The 19,964-nt window shown below is 33.2% G+C and overlaps 1 protein-coding gene and 1 long non-coding RNA gene across 3 annotated transcripts in view; both read right to left on the bottom strand.

The window, feature by feature from the left end:
* Nucleotides 1-8,570: 8,570 nt before the first annotated feature.
* LOC127731092 (ubiquitin carboxyl-terminal hydrolase 40-like) overlaps nt 8,571-19,964 on the bottom strand; it is a 49,522-nt gene continuing 38,128 nt past the window's right edge. For both annotated transcript variants that reach the window (XM_052239951.1, XM_052239952.1), the window contains 5 exons: nt 19,002-19,067; nt 18,126-18,345; nt 14,173-14,262; nt 10,505-10,605; nt 8,571-9,796 (listed from right to left, as the gene is read on the bottom strand). In XM_052239951.1, coding sequence (XP_052095911.1) covers nt 9,694-9,796; nt 10,505-10,605; nt 14,173-14,262; nt 18,126-18,345; nt 19,002-19,067 — 580 coding nt within the window. In that variant the 3' untranslated portion in view covers nt 8,571-9,693. The remainder of the gene's footprint in view (nt 9,797-10,504; nt 10,606-14,172; nt 14,263-18,125; nt 18,346-19,001; nt 19,068-19,964) is intronic.
* Nucleotides 11,056-12,907, bottom strand: LOC127731097 (uncharacterized). The gene is made up of 4 exons (XR_007995493.1): nt 12,895-12,907; nt 11,554-11,614; nt 11,196-11,248; nt 11,056-11,073 (listed from the first exon to the last, which is right to left on the bottom strand). It is a non-coding gene; the product is annotated as an uncharacterized LOC127731097 (long non-coding RNA).

Below are 19,964 nucleotides of genomic sequence, written 5' to 3'. Positions count from 1 at the left end.
AGTAGGATTCTTTAAATGTTTCTTCTGGGTGATCTACAAGCATTAAATACCAATTGATCGTAAATAATTGATCCGCCTTATAAAATAAAGACATATCTTCGATTTAGACATCATCTGCTAACACGTATTGAAGTTAAATCTGATTATCTTGATTTAGGAAAATAATCTTTAAGTCGAATGGAAAGAATGTAAAACTTTATAACGCCTGATTTGTATTGGTTTGAACCAACATGTTAAAATCGTCATCCATATCAACATGGATATAAACATATTTCTCCCGCAGTCTTTACCCCGCTTTAATGAGGATGTAAACAACTGTATATATAGAGCACAGGCACATCACAAATGTGGTAGGATTAAATAGTTTTTCCTCTTACCCGGACAGTGGTGTAACAGCACTGAAAAAAACTGCAAAAAGCAGCTGTAAAAGGCTTGACTCATCAAATATAAGCACTTACCACATAAAAAAAAACATAAGAAAAAAAAAAAACAAGGTACCGGTGAATTTAGTGTATAGACGTCATAAAAAGCCCAAGAAAATATGGCCTTGTGCATGCCAATGCGAAAATATAAGTATCGACAGGATGTAGGACCAAACGTGTTCACAACTGACGATAAATGTACAGCCATACACATTCAGTTAAGTTTTGATTAATCAAAATCAAAATAAAAGACAATATTCAAAGATCTAACTAAAGAGTTAAATTGATAACCTTTCAGAATAAGTTTATTCGAAGGATCGATAAGTTTACATGGACGATATCCAAATGTACGGGCTCTATAAATAACATGACTGTAAAAATATTAGGAGGTGATTTTCGTATTATAATTTAAGAATTCTTGATTATTTAAGCAAACAAGATATTACCATCAATATAACGATAGGTGATATTGATTTTTCTATAAACTGAAAAGACGGATTTTACTGAGTGTATTTACAAACTGTGCGTCATAACAATGAAGGAACAAGTCTGCTATTCAAGGGCACAAATAGTGCTCATAGGAATGCCGAAACGTACATAGCTGTTGTCAGGAGAAAATTAACAGCTTTAGTCATCTCATTTTCTTAATGTTCATCTAGAATACTTACCTTTCTCATTACAGATTAAGAGTTGCAGTAATTAAGTTTGCAATCAGATGAGAAAATTTCTGTTTGATAAGATTGTGTGGAAGTGTAATGTATAGAGTCGAAAAATCAACCGAATCAAAAGCACCATAAAAAACACGTAGTTAATCTAAAACATCCAAAGAGTTTTTTTTAAACTGATAAACAATTAATTCCAGTATTTTCATAAAATAGATAATAAGTTATTTAATTGTAGTCAGGGATTGTAGAAAACTCATTAGAAGCCTTAGATGAAACAATATTTGACGTTTTTCATGTATCGATAATTAAGCAGCCGATACCTAGAAGGAACTTTTGAATGGTCAGAAGAAACTTTAAGCTTAAATGACGGTCTACTATTTGACTCTCCGCCGTGGAGCGCACGGCTTTGAATGCAGAAGAATTTACAATTTCCTTCCAGAAAAACTTCCGTGTCGTATTTACGTCATATCAGAAGCACACTGTTGACTGCTTTGTAGACAGGCCACGACGGGCACGAACACAAAACGCTTGATACTTGAAGTTAAATTGAAATCATAGAAATGGGCGTATAATTAACCCTTATATTATTGCCTAACTTATTTTCGAAATGTGATACATTTATTCAAATAAGAATCAAGTGATTTTTTTTGGTCAGATTTACACCGTTTACACCAATTTTTACAAAAGGATGAATGTGCATTTTGCATGATCTGATGACACTCTTTCCAATTCATTTTTAATGGACGATAGTTTAGTTCTTTTTTCAAAAAGTTTATAACCTCTCGGTCTTGAACGATTTTGAGGTCCCCTGTAATAACATTGCCGTAGAGATCGAATCTATACGTTTCACAGTCTCATGTAACCCGAATAATTCAGTCGCTATACTCCGCTGATCTACGATTACTCCATTAGTAGGAGAGATCGATTACGAGGAGGGACTGAATTATTCGGGTTAAGTTTCATGTTGAAGAAGAAAACTATCTATATTGAAGTCTGATGTAACTGACTTATAATTAAAAAATTAAACTTATACTGTTGTTTTTTTTTATACGTTTACGAAATATTAGGTGGTTGTATGTTACGAAGTAGGGAGGTATAAAGTTTTAAACGGTAGAGTAATCAAATATGATAGATAAGTTAATAAATCAATACTTTTATTATTCATGTTGATGTATTTTATTCTAAAAAAAAATGCCTTTTATGATTTTCAGGTTTATCAATCAAAGAAACAGCCCATGGTGACAAAAAAATTCAATGATACTCGTACACTTATAAAGACTGAAAAACGACATTGTATCACACTCTTTGAAAACATTTTGTTATTTAAATCTCATATATGAGGAATTAAAGAAATGAATGTATGGAAGTTTGCATAATACTGATAGCTACAATGGTTCTCAAATATGGACAAGAGATGACCAGACGTAGAATTGGTTCGATGTTGATTTGGTTTATACGTTTGCATTGAGACCTATAATAGCGTTCACTTCTATTATCAATATTCAGCATATCAATAAAAGAAGTTTTTAATTATGTTCACCTGTCCCATGACATTGCCATTAGACTGAGGGGATGTTCAGCTTTCTTTTGATAAGATATATGGTAACCTGATTTCAGGAAACCTGCATATAAAATTATGTACTAAGCATATACCTTGAACTCAGGAAAAGGCCAGTAATATATCTGTTTTATCTGAGCTTGGGGGTTTCTCTGTATTCTGGTATTCTGTATATGGTTAAATGAATTTAAAAATTTTGGCATAGATTAAAAAAAGTTGTAGATACATCCTTTCGACTTTCAAAGGATGTCTATATCTATTCGACTTCTAAAGGACGTCTATATCTATTCAAAAGAAACGTTCAGCAACAAACAGCCATCATAGTACGGGTCTGCTGATAATCTTTTTTCGCGCACATTAGATTATTATAGGAAGCTATGATTTTAAGAGGATGGTGGATACAAATGTTTATTCACATTATTTGGGACAGCGGTATGAGCAGCTACCTTAATGCTCTTAGGGTTAGCTTGAAACCATAAAAACAGTTTTGGTTTGAAGAAATACGAAAAAGTGTAGAAATATCTGCGTGCTATCAGCAATTGAGCGTTGGGAAGGTATTAAAAAAAGTATTTCGTAGTTCATCAAACAAACTTATGATAGACCTAGTCATAACCGTATCTGTTCAAAGTGATCATTAAATGAAGATGTTCTCGTTGTGGCGTACTTTATCATTGGTATTTGCTGCTCCCGCGACTAGCACACGATAATTTATAGTAAGAAAAAAGACTGATCGGCTAGGAGTCGGAATTAGGTATCCAATCAGAGGATATTCTTCCTGCGCACATTTGGTTTTGAACTTTTTTTAAGATGAAATTTGAAAAAAAGGCAGCACAGAAGTTTTGAGTAAAAAAAAGGCAGGATGAGCAACTGGGCAAAAAAAAAAGGCAGCATGACAAATTATGTATAAAAAGTCAGGATAAACTAATAAAAAAATAAGCAGGACCGAGATTACAACTAAAAAAAAATGCAGGACACAATTTTTCATCCTGTTATTTGCTTTGAACTAGCTGTCAGTAACTGCGTGTACACTTAGATCTGCACTTTGTGTCTTTTTGTTGTTGTGAGGGATGTATAAATACCCTGCCACGTCCGGTCTGTGTTTTTGTTAGATGTTTTTCTACTTTGTATCGATCTGATTAGTTAAGTCCTTTCAACTGATTTTTATAGTTTGTTTTTATATTGTACTGTTACGCCACTGTCCCAGGTTAGGGAAGGGTTGGTGCCTTCAAACATGTTTAACCCCGCCACATTCTATATGTACCTGTCCCAAGTCAGGAGCCTGTAATCGAGTGATTGTCGTTTTTTGCTGTTTCTCATGTTTGTTTTTCGTTTATTGTTTGCATAGTTTGTTCTTGTGTTGTGCCGTTACACCACTGTCCCAGATCAGGGGATGGTTGGCGCCTTCAAACATGTTTAACCAGCCACATTCTTGATGTGCCTGTCGCAAGCCAGGAGCCTGTAGTTCAGTGGTTGTCGTTGGTCTGTCATATTTGTTTTTTTTTCTCATTTGAATTGTTTCATTTTTTCACGTCGGGGCCTTTTATAACCGACTTTACGGTATGGGTATTTTCATGGTTAAAGTACTTACGGTTGCCTATAGTTGCATACATCCACTTCATTTGAACTTTTGTGGATAGTTGTCTCATTCGCAATCATACCACATCTCCCTATTTTTATATACAAATGTAAAAATAAGATGTGGTATGATTGCCAATGAGACAACTCTCTACAAGAAACCAAATGACACAGAAATTAACAACTACACAAAGTAGGTGTCACATGCATATCACATCAATATGTTCTCGTACTGATTTGAAAGTAAATTTGCCACTGGACGTTAAACACCAATCAATCCATACATCTTTCACCAGGGTTATGAGGAACGACAGAAATTGAGACTACACAAGTTTTACGATCATCATACCGGTATGAAATGTGTCTCAACTAACGAGAGATGGATGAACGAACGGATATACATCAAATATAAAGAAATTTTCTATGGTAATAACGAAGATTTCTTAAAAAAACAATTTAGCATAAAAGCACCACTGTTTATCTAGCTTTTAGTGCAGCATACATATTGCATATTTGATTAGTAAAGTATAATGTTACGACTGAAATAGATAAATGATAGAAAATGTACTTTCTTTAGTTTATAATAAAATGAAACATCAAAATTGTGTTAGAAATAACAAGCTAATACAAGTTAAAAAAAATAACAATTTTACCTCTAACTCTGCTATTGTCTACCAATCTAATAATTAACGTATAGAACTAACTTAAAGTACAAAATACAAATTCATGTAGTACAAATAAACTACAGGACTAATGTGGATTTTAAATCATTACTCATCATTTTAAAAGACCGACTTCAAAGTTAATTTTATGTTTAATCCCAAAGGAATTTGCAGGTATTAAAATTACTGATATTCTTAAGCAGATTAAATTTCTTAAGTACTAAATAAAACCGATTACCATCAATCTGTGAAATACTGTTACTTCAAAGTAAATGGATTTAACTTTATAATTTAATTTTTCCAAGTCTGCTTATCTGGTTTATACATTATCTTTTGTATACATAACGTACACAAAAACATATCACAAAAAAAATCAGACTGCTATGGAAAAGAGTTTAAACGCCCTGCAGTGTTCTGGGGGTTCCAAATTATTGTGTGTCTGCAGTTTGAAGATACATTTCAAATACATGTACACGCTTCAACCTTTGAGGCAACGTACAGAAAAATGCAAAAGAGAAAACTCAACAATAAAACAAGTAAAAGTGCACATTTATTTCATCATATAATCTGAGAACTGCTATTAAACAATAGTAGTCCCATTAGCAATCATACCACATTTTATTCTTATATAAATCTATATATAATATGGGACCAATGGATAAAGGGACATGCAACTAAATTAACTGTTCAATTTCATTGTCTTGCAACGTTTACTTGTAAATGGTTGCTTTTTGGAGGCATTTCTCTGTTCGAACACTGGCTTACTAATTTTCAAACTCATCTTAGCGTCGCCTATTATAAGTTTGATAAACATTATATCCCAATGAAAATGAATAATTGTATGGCGTTCAGAGCTAATGTTCATTTTATGTATTGTAGATCGAAAATTACAAGTAAATAAGTAACTACGGGACACTGAACACATTGGAACATTGTTCACCACAGTATAATAATGAACACACTGGAATAGCACTGTTCTTCACAGAATAATACTGAGCACACGGGAAGATCACATTTCTCCACAGTATAATAATGAACACACTGGAACAGTACTGTTCACCACAGTGTAATATTGATACATTGGAACAACACTGTTCATCACAGTATAATACTGACCAAATAAAAACAACATTGATCCCTACAACTTATAATGAGCACACTGGAACAGCACTGTTCACAACAGTATAAAACAACACTGGAATATCACCGTTCACCACAGTATAAAACTGAGCACATTTGAACATTCACCAAAGTATAATACTGAGCATACTGGAACAGCACTGTTCTCACGACAGTATAATACTAACCACATCTGAACAACACTGTTCACCACAGTATAATATGAAAACACTGGAACAGCACAGTTCAATACAGTATAATACTGAACACACTGGGACAACACTGTTCACTACATTATAATAATGAACACACTGGGACAACACAGTTCACCACAGTATAATACTGAACACACTACAAAAGCACAGTTCATTGCAGTATAATACTGAAAACAATGGAACAGCACTGTTCATCATAATGTAATAATGAACACACCGGAACAGCACTGTTCATAACAGTACAATACTGAACACACTGAACCAACACTGTTCATCACAGTATAATACTGACCACACTGGAACAGCACAGTTCACTACAGTATAATACTGAATATACTACAACAGCACAGTTCACTACAGTATAATACCGAACAGATTAGAACAACACTGTTCACTACAGTATAATAATTAACACACTAAAACAACACAGTTCACCACAGTATAATACTGAACACACTAGAACAGCACATTTTACTACAGTATAATACTGAACACATAAGAACACTGTTCACCACATTATAATAATGAACACACTGGAACAGCACAGTTCCCTACAGTATAATACTGAACACACTAGAACAGCACAGTTCCCTACAGTATAATACTGAACACACTGGAACAGCACAGTTCACCATAGTATAATACTGACCACATTGGAAAAACACTGTTCACCACAGTATAATACTGACCACACTGGAACAACACTGTTCACCCCGGTATAATCCTGAACATACCGGAACAACACAATTCACCATAGTGTAATACTGAGCACATTGGAACAACACTGTTCACCCCAGTATAATCCTGAACACCCTGGAACAACACTGTTCAACACAGAATAATACTGAGCACATTTGAACAGCACTTATCTTCACAGAATAATACTGAGCACACTGGAAGAGCACATTTCTCCACAGTAGGATAATAATCACACTGGAACAGTACTGTTCACCACAGTGAAATATTGATACATTGGAACAACACTGTTCATCACAGTATTATACTGACCAAATTAAAACAACATTGATCCCTACAGTTTATAATGAGCACACTGGAACAGCACAAAACAACACTGGAACATCACCGTTCACCACAGTACAAAACTGACCACACTGGAACAATACTGTTCATCCCAGTATAAAACTGACCACACTGGAAAACACTGTTCACCACAGTATAATACTGACTACATTGGAACAACACTGTTCATCCCAGTATAATACTGAACACACTGAAACAACACAGTTCACCACAGTATAATACTGACCACATTGGAACAACACAGTTCACTACAGTATAATACTGACCACATTGGAACAACACTGTTCACCACAGTATAATACTGACTACATTGGAACAACACTGTTCATCCCAGTATAATACTGAACACACTGAAACAACACAGTTCACCACAGTATAATACTGACCACATTGGAACAACACTGTTCACCACAGTATAATACTGACCACATTGGAACAACACTGTTCACCACAGTATAATACCGACCACACTGGATCAACACTGTTCACCACAGTATAATACTGACTACATTGGAACAACACTGTTCATCCCAGTATAATACTGAACACACTGAAACAACACAGTTCACCACAGTATAATACTGACCACATTGGAACAACACTGTTCACCACAGTATAATACTGACCACATTGGAACAACCCTGTTCACCCCAGTATAATCCTGAACACACTGGAACAACAATGTTCACCCCAGTATAAAACTGACTACATTGAAACAACACTGTTCACCACAGTATAATACTGACCACATTGGAACAACACTGTTTACCCCAGTATAATACTGAACACACTGGAACAACACTGTTCAGCCCAGTATAATACTGACCACATTGGAACAACACTGTTCATCCCAGTATAATACTGACCACATTGGAACAACACTGTTCATCCCAGTATAATACTGACCACACTGGAACAACACTGTTCACCACAGTATAATACTGACCACATTGGAACAACACTGTTCACCACAGTATAATACTGACCACATTGGAACAACACTGTTTATCCCAGTATAATACTGACCACATTGGAACAACACTGTTCACCACAGTATAATACTGACCACATTGGAACAACATTGATCCCTACAGTTTATAATGAACACACTGGAACAGCACAGTTCACCACAGTATAATACTGTCTTGCTTGCATCACTTTTGTAGCAGGTTACATAAAACCATGTTTTAATCTTAATTTCTGAATAAAAATGGTATGTATACATTCACCTTGAATATATTCCTTGGAGATAGAAGACCACTATTATTATCAGATAAACATATAATTTCAAATAAATTAGGAAAACAAATATGATCAATTAAAATGTTTTATTGAAACAGTTCAACAATTTAACAATCAACAATTTTTTTGTTATAAAAATGTATATCACAAAATTCTAACAACCATGAAAATTCTACTTTTCATATTTACTTCAACTTATAAGAGTAAAAACACCTGCAGTCTATTATAAGAAATACTTATAAAATACAAAATGTAGTTAAATAAAAATGTCCCAGTAGTAGAGTATAACAGTGAATGTGTATGATGTACTATAATTTGATTTTCCATTATGAGTTATTAGCTCATATCAGGAAATACTAAACTGTATTGATCATTTAGACATATAACAAATGTGTAACAACAGAAGTACTGATAAACTCAAAATTGGGTTTGACTATGAACCTCAAATGTTATAAAGGGCATAACTCTAGAACGGTAAGTGAATCACTGCCCAAATTCGAACTCTGTCTGCAACTTTTGGTTCTTAGCATTGTGTATAATTTTATAAAATTTGCATGAGGCAAACTTAAGTTAGAATGCGGAAACGAAAATGGGAGGGAAGGACGGATGGAAAGACGGGCAGTCAAGGGCAACACTTGGGGGCATATTTAAAAAATGTCTGCTCCCAAATTTTTGAAAGGGTGCATCATTACAAGAAATCTAATGATCCCAGTATAGTACAGAGTGTGGTCAGATCATTACAAGAAATCTAATGATCCCAGTATAGTACAGAGTGTGGTCAGATCATTACAAGAAATCTAATGATCCCAGTATAGTACAGAGTGTGGTCGGATCCTTACAAGAAATCTAATGATCCCAGTATAGTACAGAGTGTGGTCAGATCATTACAGGAAATCTAATGATCCCAGTATAGTACAGAGTGTGGTCAGATCATTACAAGAAATCTAATGATCCCAGTATAGTACAGAGTGTAGTCAGATCCTTACAAAAAGCCTTTAATCAGATTGGTATAATGATGATGTACAAAAATAAAGACATTCTAGTCAACGTTCAGTAACATAAAAAAAATACAAAAAACTTTTCATAAAGCAGCAATGTTGGTATGAGAAGTCACTCCTCTTGTATTATAATTTAATATTGCAATTACTACTTTATAGTAAAGAACAGCACAAATATTTGTTCTGTTTTTATGAGTTATCTAAAGTCGTCCACTTTTATAGTCAGTGACACTTCAGGTCTCCGGGACCTAGACAATGTACTATCTAAGGCATCTTGATATTTTTTTCTTTCTTCTCTCCTGAAATAAAAATACAAATCTTTCATCTTAGAGTAATAATAAAACATTGATTTAAACACAATGATTATTATCTTATATCCATCCACTATATATCATTCTTTTCATACTGAAAAGTCTTTCCACAAGATTTTAAAAACAATGAGTATTGACCTCTCGTATAAAATCAAATAATTCTACAACATAGTACGAAAGTATACAGACACTGAGAAAGTCTACTCTAATAATCCAATAATTCTACAACATAGTCCAAAAGTATACCGACACTGAGAAAGTCAACTCTAATATTCCAGTAAAGTTGTTCTAAGTAAAACTGTTTATTAAATACATACCTAGACATTGCTATCCAGGTATCAATAATGGTTTACTTTTACAAATTGTGACTTAGATGGAGAGTTGTCTCATTGGCACTCATACCACATCTTCTTATATCTATCAACACTTACAGTCCTTCATTCTTTCAATACTATATTTTGGTATTGCACAAGGTCATGCTTTTCTCAAATGACGTCTTTATGCTTAATCCGTTGGAGATGTACTGATTAACATTTTAGTCAGGGTGACCATAGTTTATCTATAAGTTGAATTAACTTTTCATAGACTTTATTCATTACAACATTCTTTGTTAGACATATAGAACATAGTCTAAATATGTTTGCCTGTTTTTGAAGATTTTATTTTAAGTTCATTTGAAATTTTGACATAGCTTACTGTTTTTTCTTTTCCTCTGTCTGTTTCTGTAACTCTATCTTGCCTTGGTCATCTTCAATTGTACAATAATCTTCTTTCCTTTCAAAATCTAACTGTAAATTCTGAAAGAAAGGATCATATATAGTTGTCTTATCACAAAATGTAACTACAGCAAAATATCTATATTGTTATTAAGAAGCAGGACAGACATTATGTTATTATCCCTCAAAACAATACCCATCTGCTTTCCTAGGTAGGGTATTAAAACAGGGCAGTAACACAACTGATTCTTAAAGAAAGTTTTATCAACCTTGAACTTTCTTATTTTACCAGCTTTAAACTTTCTTAGACCTTATCTTTTGGATATTTCAAACAAAAAATATTCTGAGGAAGTTCTACTTAAATCAATTCCTGCTTAGAGGGGTATTATTTTCATTGATTCTTGCATTTATACAATCCACTTTACCTTTTTGCATATAAAAAAAGTGTAACACTATATTTAGTATTCCTGTCCCATTACAGGACTCATATACCTATCATATAGAGCAGCAAGTTTACTCATAACTTAATGTTTCAGTTTATCTTAATGCCTATAATATCATCATCTTATAGATTATAAGGAGCGTGTCGTAGGTTAGTTTACCTTGATGCCTATAATATCACCATCTTGTAGATTATAAGGACTGTGTCGTAGGTTAGTTTACCTTAATACCTATAATATCACCATCTTGTAGATTATAAGGACCGTGTCGTAGGTTAGTTTACCTTAATGCCTATAATATCACCATCCTGTAGATTATAAGGACAGTGTCGTAGGTTAGTTTACCTTAATGCCTATAATATCACCATCTTGTAGATTATAAGGACCGTGTCGTAGGTTAGTTTACCTTAATGCCTATAATATCACCATCTTGTAGATTATAAGGACCGTGTCGTAGGTTAGTTTACCTGAATGCCTATAATATCACCATCTTGTAGATTATAAGGACCGTGTCGTAGGTTAGTTTACCTCAATGCCTATAATATCACCATCTTGTAGATTATAAGGAGCGTGTCGTAGGTTAGTTTACCTCAATGCCTATAATATCACCATCTTGTAGATTATAAGGACCGTGTCGTAGGTTAGTTTACCTTAATGCCTATAATATCACCATCTTGTAGATTATAAGGAGCGTGTCGTAGGTTAGTTAACCTTGATGCCTTTAATATCACCATCTTGTAGATTATAAGGACTGTGTCGTAGGTTAGTTTACCTTAATGCCTATAATATCACCATCTTGTAGATTATAAGGATCGTGTCGTAGGTTAGTTTACCTTAATGCCTATAATATCACCATCTTGTAGATTATAAGGACCGTGTCGTAGGTTAGATTACCTTAATGCCTATAATATCACCTTCTTGTAGATTATAAGGAACGTGTGGTAGGTTAGTTTACCTTGATGCCTATAATATCACCATCTTGTAGATTATAAGGACCGTGTGGTAGGTTAGTTTACCTCAATGCCTATAACATCACCATCTTGTAGATTATAAGGACCGTGTGGTAGGTTAGTTTACCTTAATACCTATAATATCACCATCTTGTAGATTATAAGGACCGTGTCGTAGGTTAGTTTACCTTAATACCTATAATATTACCATCCTGTAGATTATAAGGACCGTGTCGTAGGTTAGTTTACCTTAATACCTAGAATATCACCATCCTGTAGATTATAAGGAGCGTGTCGTAGGTTAGTTTACCTTAATACCTATAATATCACCATCCTGTAGATTATATGGACCGTGTCGTAGGTTAGTTTACCTTAATGCCTATAATATCACCATCTTGTAGATTATAAGGACTGTGTCGTAGGTTAGTTTACCTTAATGCCTATAATATCACCATCCTGTAGATTATAAGGACCGTGTCATAGGTTAGTTTACCTTAATGCCTATAATATCACCATCTTGTAGATTATAAGGACTGTGTCGTAGGTTAGTTTACCTTAATGCCTATAATATCACCATCTTGTAGATTATAAGGATCGTGTCGTAGGTTAGTTTACCTTAATGCCTATAATATCACCATCTTGTAGATTATAAGGACCGTGTTGTAGGTTAGTTTACCTTAATGCCTATAATATCACCATCCTGTAGATTATAAGGACCGTGTCGTAGGTTAGTTAACCTTAATGCCTATAATATCACCATCTTGTAGGTTATAAGGACCGTGTCGTAGGTTAGTTTACCTTAATGCCTATAATATTACCATCTTGTAGATTATAAGGACCTTGTCAAGGTTAGTTTACCTTGATGCCTATAATATCACCATCTTGTAGATTATAAGGACCGTGTCGTAGGTTAGTTTACCTTGATGCCTATAATATCACCATCTTGTAGATTATGAGGACCGTGTCGTAGGTTAGTTTACCTTGATGCCTATAATATCACCATCTTGTAGATTATGAGGACTGTGTCATAGGTTAGTTAACCTTAATGCCTATAATATCACCATCCTGTAGATTATAAGGACCTTGTCAAGGTTAGTTTACCTTAATGCCTATAATATCATCATCCTGTAGATTATAAGGACCGTGTCGTAGGTTAGTTTACCTTAATGCCTATAATATCACCATCCTGTAGATTATAAGGACCATGTCGTAGGTTAGTTTACCTTAATGCCTATAATATCACCATCCTGTAGATTATAAGGACCGTGTCGTAGGTTAGTTTACCTTAATGCCTATAATATCACCATGTTGTAGATTATAAGGACCATGTCTTAGGTTAGTGTACCTTAATGCCTATAATATCACCATGTTGTAGATTATAAGGACCGTGTCGTAGGTTAGTTTACCTTGATGCCTATAATATCACCATCTTGTAGATTATAAGGACCGTGTCTTAGGTTAGTGTACCTTAATGCCTATAATATCACCATGTTGTAGATTATAAGGACCGTGTCGTAGGTTAGTTTACCTTGATGCCTATAATATCACCATCTTGTAGATTATAAGGACCGTGTCGTAGGTTAGTTTACCTTAATGCCTATAATATCACCCTCTTGTAGATTATAAGGACTGTGTCGTAGGTTAGTTTACCTTAATGCCTATAATATCACCATCTTGTAGATTATAAAACTGTGTCGTAGGTTAGTTTACCTTAATACCTATAATATCACCCTCTTGTAGATTATAAGGACTGTGTCGTAGGTTAGTTTACCTTAATACCTATAATATCACCATCTTGTAGATTATAAAACCGTGTCGTAGGTTAGTTTACCTTAATACCTATAATATCACCATCTCGTAGATTATAAGGACTGTGTTGTAGGTTAGTTTACCTTAATACCTATAATATGACCATGTTGTAGATTATAAGGACTGTGTCGTAGGTTAGTTTACCTTAATGCCTATAATATCACCATCTTGTAGATTATAAGGACTGTGTCGTAGGTTAGTTTACCTTAATGCCTATAATATCACCATCTTGTAGATTATAAGGACTGTGTCGTAGGTTAGTTTACCTCAATGCCTATAATATGACCATGTTGTAGATTATAAGGACCGTGTCATAGGTTAGTTTACCTCAATGCCTATAATATGACCATGTTGTAGATTATAAGGACTGTGTCGTAGGTTAGTTTACCTTAATACCTATAATATCACCATGTTGTAGATTATAAGGACCGTGTCGTAGGTTAGTTTACCTTAATGCCTATAATATCACCATCTTGTAGATTATAAGGACTGTGTCGTAGGTTAGTTTTCTGTACTTTCTTCTTGCCTTTACCACCTGACTAGAAAAATAAAAATAATATGTTCATCAATTTACTCATTAAAAATTTAATTTTTTTCACACATCAATACTATAAAATGTTAACAAAATAAAACAAATCTTCAAAACTGACCGGTTATTTATTATATTTCTATACAAAACTAAAACTTATCCAACAAAATTGAGATTTTTCACATGTTTCTTCAAAAAATAAATAATACCACTTATGGATTTAGCTGCTGGAATTCAAAATAACAACATTTTCATTAATTGGTCCTTTTCAATAGCAAATATAGACAATGTCAAAATTATGGGGGGAAAGGATAGGTCTATGGAGTTGTTTTGGAGATATGATCTTTTGCAAAACTGGAGTATTTGACAGGAAAATCATCTTTCTGGATTTTTCATATGAAAATGATGAGAAAAAATATAAATAATAATGTAACAGATATAACAAGAATTTTAATGTAAATTATCATAAGTGTTTTTGAGGTATATGTATAAAAAGTATTCAGTAAAATAGTGGTTGCTGGGCAAACTTTTGTACGCATTGCCTAGGAATATAATCAAGAGGTTACAAAACATAAGGAAAAGTAGAAAATGTAAGCAGCTAATATCCTTAATTTAAAATAAGAAGATGTGGTATGATTGCCAATGAGACAACTCTCCACAAGAGACATAATGACATAGAAATTCAAAACTATAGGTCACTGTACGGCCTTCAACAATGAGCAAAGCCCATACCTCATAGTCAGCTATAAAAGGCCCTGAAATGACAAATGTAAAACTATTCAAACGAAAAAACTAACAGCCTGATTTATGTACAAAATAATGAACGAAAAACAAATATGATATACAGCAACAAACGACAACCACTGAATTACAGGCTTCTGACTTGGGACAGGCACATACAGAATGTGGCGGGGTTAAACATGTTTGGCGGGCGCCCATTAAGTCTATCACACACAAGACATCACTGTCAGGTGTAGACATTTTACATTATTGAGGAACTGCATAGTCCTTTCAAAATAAAGATGGGCAATAATAGTGCAGTTCATTAGATAAACAAATTATTTCAGGATAGTTTTGTCTTATGTACATATATTCCATACCCATTTCTTTCGAAGTTATGATTAAATTTTGTGTTTGTTCCATATTATTTTCCACTCTAGAGTGTTGTTCAGTACCCAATACCTCAAAATTATACAATTATATTACTTCTTTACATTTAGGAAATAGTTTATATGGTGTAAAAATCATTGATGCAGATGATCTATTTTGAGTTATCTATAAATAAATGTGGATAGTGTCCACATGTGGACACAGATGATGCCCCTGCTTGCATATCATATAGTTATAAAGGGACATAACTGAAGAACGGTAAAAGTGACGCTACCCAAATTTGAACTTGATCTGAGTTTTGTGGTAATAAGCACTGTGTGTAAGTCTCATAACATTTGGTTGAGGCTAACTTAAGTAGAGAACAGAAACTAAAAATTCAGCAATTTTTCTATTTGTAAACACGCATAACTCTAGAACAGTTGTATATAAGTTTTATAACATTTGGTTGAGACAAACTAAAGTTAGAGAACGGAAACGAAAAATTCAGCAATTTTTATGTTTATAAAGGGACATAACTCAAGAATGGTAAAAGTGTTGCCACCAAATTTCGTACTTAATCTGTATTATGTAGTAATAAGCATTGTGTATAAGTTTCATAACATTTGGTTGAGGCAAACTCAAGTTAGAAAACGGAAACAAAAAATTTGTTCTTGATCTTAGTTTTGTGGTAATGAATATTGTGTATAGGTTTCATAATGTTTGGTTGGGGCAAACTTAAGTTACAGAATGGAAACTAAAAATTTTGCAATCTTTCGATTTATTAAGGGGCATAACTCAATAATGGTTAAAGTGACACTACCCAAATTCAACTTGATCTGTGTTTTATCAGTGGAAGTCAAAATTAAACATTGCATTGTATAAAGCATTGATTGTAGTTGATTCAACTATAATCATGGAAAAAGAAAGATAACTCCAATTTTAAAAAAAACTTGATATTTAGAAGAAAATAAAAATTTAGCAATTTTTCCATTTCTAAAGGGGCATAACTCTAGAACAGTTAAAGTGACGCCACCAATATTCAAACTTGATCTGTGTTTTGTGATAATAAGCATTGTGTATAAGTTTCATAACATTTGGTTGAGGCAAACTAAAGTTAGAGAACGGAAACGAAAAATTCAGCAAATTTTCCATTTGTAAAGGGGCATAACTCTAGAATGGTAAAAGTGACGCCACCAAAATTCAAACTAAAATTGTGTTTTGTGGTAATAAGCATTGTGTATAAGTTTCATAACATTCGGTTGAGACAAACTAAAGTTAGAGAACGGAAACCAATTTTGGGACGTACGTACAGACGGACAAGGGTAAAACTTAATGCCCCCTCCGCTACGGCGGGGGCATAAAAACAAAATTCCAAGAACCCCACCATACTCATTTATATGTCACAGGAATCCTGTGAGTGTATGTTGCCACTTTTTTGTTAGTTAGATTGCTTATCTCATAGGAATAGAATGTTGATGTCAGATCATCAGTTTCTATCTGAGTTAATCATCAGGGTTTAAGGAGACTTTCATTCAGAAAGAGCCAAATGAATTAGTTTATTGAAGGTTGTACTAGTTGTGTGTAAATTATTGAAGGTTGTATTAGTTGTGTGTCAATTATTGAAGGTTGTATTAGTTGTGTGTCAATTATTGAAGGTTGTATTAGTTGTGTGTCCACTATTGAAGGTTGTATTAGTTGTGTGTCAATTATTGAAGGTTGTATTAGTTGTGTGTCAATTATTGAAGGTTGTATTAGTTGTGTGTCCACTATTGAAGGTTGTATTAGTTGTGTGTCCACTATTGAAGGTTGTATTAGTTGTGTGTCAATTATTGAAGGTTGTATTAGTTGTGTGTCAATTATTGAAGGTTGTATTAGTTGTGTGTCAATTATTGAAGGTTGTATTAGTTGTGTGTCCACTATTGAAGGTTGTATTAGTTGTGTGTCCACTATTGAAGGTTGTATTAGTTGTGTGTCAATTATTGAAGGTTGTATTAGTTGTGTGTCAATTATTGAAGGTTGTTCTAGTTGTGTGTCCACTATTGAAGGTTGTATTAGTTGTGTGTCAATTATTGAAAGTTGTATTAGTTGTGTGTCAATTATTGAAGGTTGTATTAGTTGTGTGTCAATTATTGAAGGTTGTATTATTTGTGTGTCCACTATTGAAGGTTGTATTAGTTGTGTGTTCACTATTGAAGGTTGTATTAGTTGTGTGTCCACTATTGAAGGTTGTATTAGTTAAGTGTTCACTATTGACGGTTGTATTAGGATCTCTGTGTTTTTACTAACGTTCAACCCTTGTCTAGTGTCCACTATTGAAGGTTGTATTAGGATCTCTGTGTTTTACTGACATTCAACCCTTGTCTAGTGTCCACTATTGAAGGTTGTATTAGGATCTCTGTGTTATACTGACTTCAACCCTTGTCTTGTGTCCACTATTGAAGATTGTATTAGGATCTCTGTGTTTTTACTAACATTCAACCCTTGTCTTGTGTCCACTATTGAAGGTTGTATTAGGATCTCTGTGTTTTTACTGACTTTCAACCCTTGTCTCCATATTTCATACTTATCAAATCAATCTTCTTCTTAACCAGATTAGCCTTCTGAGTACAATATTTAAACTGAAGAACTATGAATAAAAGGAGATGTGGGTTATACACCAAATAGACAGCAACCCAATGATAAAAATAACCAAAAGACATCTAGATAGCAACATACAGTATTCATCAAAAGATAGGTGTTTATACAATATTTCAAGCTCTAAATTCTCCCTAGTCTATTACTAACCTTATTTGGACACTCCCTTATAATCAACCAATCAAATCTTTTTGAGAAATGCTTAGCCATGCCTAGATGTTCTGGTGGTATAAATAGTCTATCTGCTATGGTTTTCTGTAGGCTATTTATAGTTGGTCCTTGTGATGTGTCCCAGATTATTTCTACAGATGGAAGGTATTCTCTTGTATTAGGAATTCTCTGCTTAATGTATAAAACCATCTGGTTTACACTGGAATTATAAAAATATAGCTGCTTTACTTGTTTTTAATGCAAATATTTCAAGTAAAATATTATCTATAAAAATCTGCTCCTAAAATTTGATCATCTATAAATATTCAATATGCAATGGAAACTGACACAAATGTGTATAGTATAAAATTGAGAATGGAAATGGGGAATGTGTCAAAGAGACAACAACCCGACCATAGAGCAGACAACAGCCGAGCATGAGTGAAATATCACTGTTGTTCTGTCACAAGTTGAAATTTTTTTTTATATTTGAATTTTTGGATTAGTTATTCTTTTTAATATAAGGCAGGTATAACCTATGAAAGAGGACAAAGTCTGTTTTATTTTCATGAAACTTTTTGGTAATCAGATATACACAAAGTTGCAGGTATGGTAGCTGACATCAATCAGGGTAATGTGCAAATGTTGAAAAAAATGTTAAATGATTTTGAATTCACTAGTATATTGATTTTTTATTGATATTTCTTTTTAATGATTGTCTTCTTGTTATGAGGACTTCGTCTTCTATAACATTTATATTTGATATGAATACAGTTTAAAATGCTAGGAACTATATCTTTTTCAACAAGCTTTAAAATGAGGTCAATATAAATTCATTGGTGAAATAGAACTGTCAGTTTTGTAATTACATCTTACTTCAAATTTTCCTCTTCATCAAGTATCTGTACTGCCAATTTATTACAAGACTTGACTTTAAGCTTCCTATAATAAATAAACATTCCTCCATAAATCTTGGATGTAAAACACTTTTAAACTTTATATTTACTAATGTCTTTTAAGGGCATACAATACAGTTTTGATCCCACAGTGATATTTTTACGAAAATTTCCATACAAGCTATTTTTCACCTAGTCATTTCATATATGTAATAAAAAATATACCATCATAATTTCATAAGCTACCTTCAGAGATAAATGGGGTGGAAATTTTAGAAATTTACTCAAAATTTCCGTTTCTTGGACATTTCTATCCTTTGGACAGACAAACTTAACTTTTTTATTTCAAAAGATAAAGACAAACGGATTTTTGGAAAAATATCATGAATATCTTCTTTAAATAAGTATGATCTAAGCTTGTGTAACAACTCTTTAGAAATAATTCATTTTTTATTAAATTGTAATGATTTTAGGAAAAACCTGCTTTTTGTGCTGCATAATTATCTTATTCTTTATTTCAAAAAAATTCATCTGTGATTTATTCATAAAAATTGAAACAAATAATCTTCAAACATAATCAAGCCAAATGAAATTTTTAAAAAGAGGGGTACATGTACTCATTTTCAAGCTAATAATTAAAATCAGTTGAAAAAATGCATCTTTTCCCCATATGTCTCAGTTTGACGTCGCGAAAAATAACATTATGTTAACGTAATGACCTCCACTGTAACTATATTGTATGCCCTTAAATTCAAAATCCCTATATATTCAACCAAATTTTTCACAGCTCTCTAAATCTTTTACCTTAAGTTAAACTTCATAAAAACCATATATATCCTTTATTATACATATATTGATTTTCTACATGCCAATTTTCAACCAATGTTTAGTCTTGTAGTGACACTTGATGTTTCAGAAGTTCCCTACTGCTAAAAGTAGCCTG

Source organism: Mytilus californianus, unplaced genomic scaffold, assembly GCF_021869535.1.
Source record: "Mytilus californianus isolate M0D057914Y unplaced genomic scaffold, xbMytCali1.0.p SCAF_2, whole genome shotgun sequence".
In the NCBI taxonomy this organism is placed as follows: Eukaryota; Metazoa; Mollusca; class Bivalvia; order Mytilida; family Mytilidae; genus Mytilus; species Mytilus californianus.
Note: the sequence above shows the minus strand (reverse complement) of the source record. Positions and strands in the feature narration are given on the sequence as shown.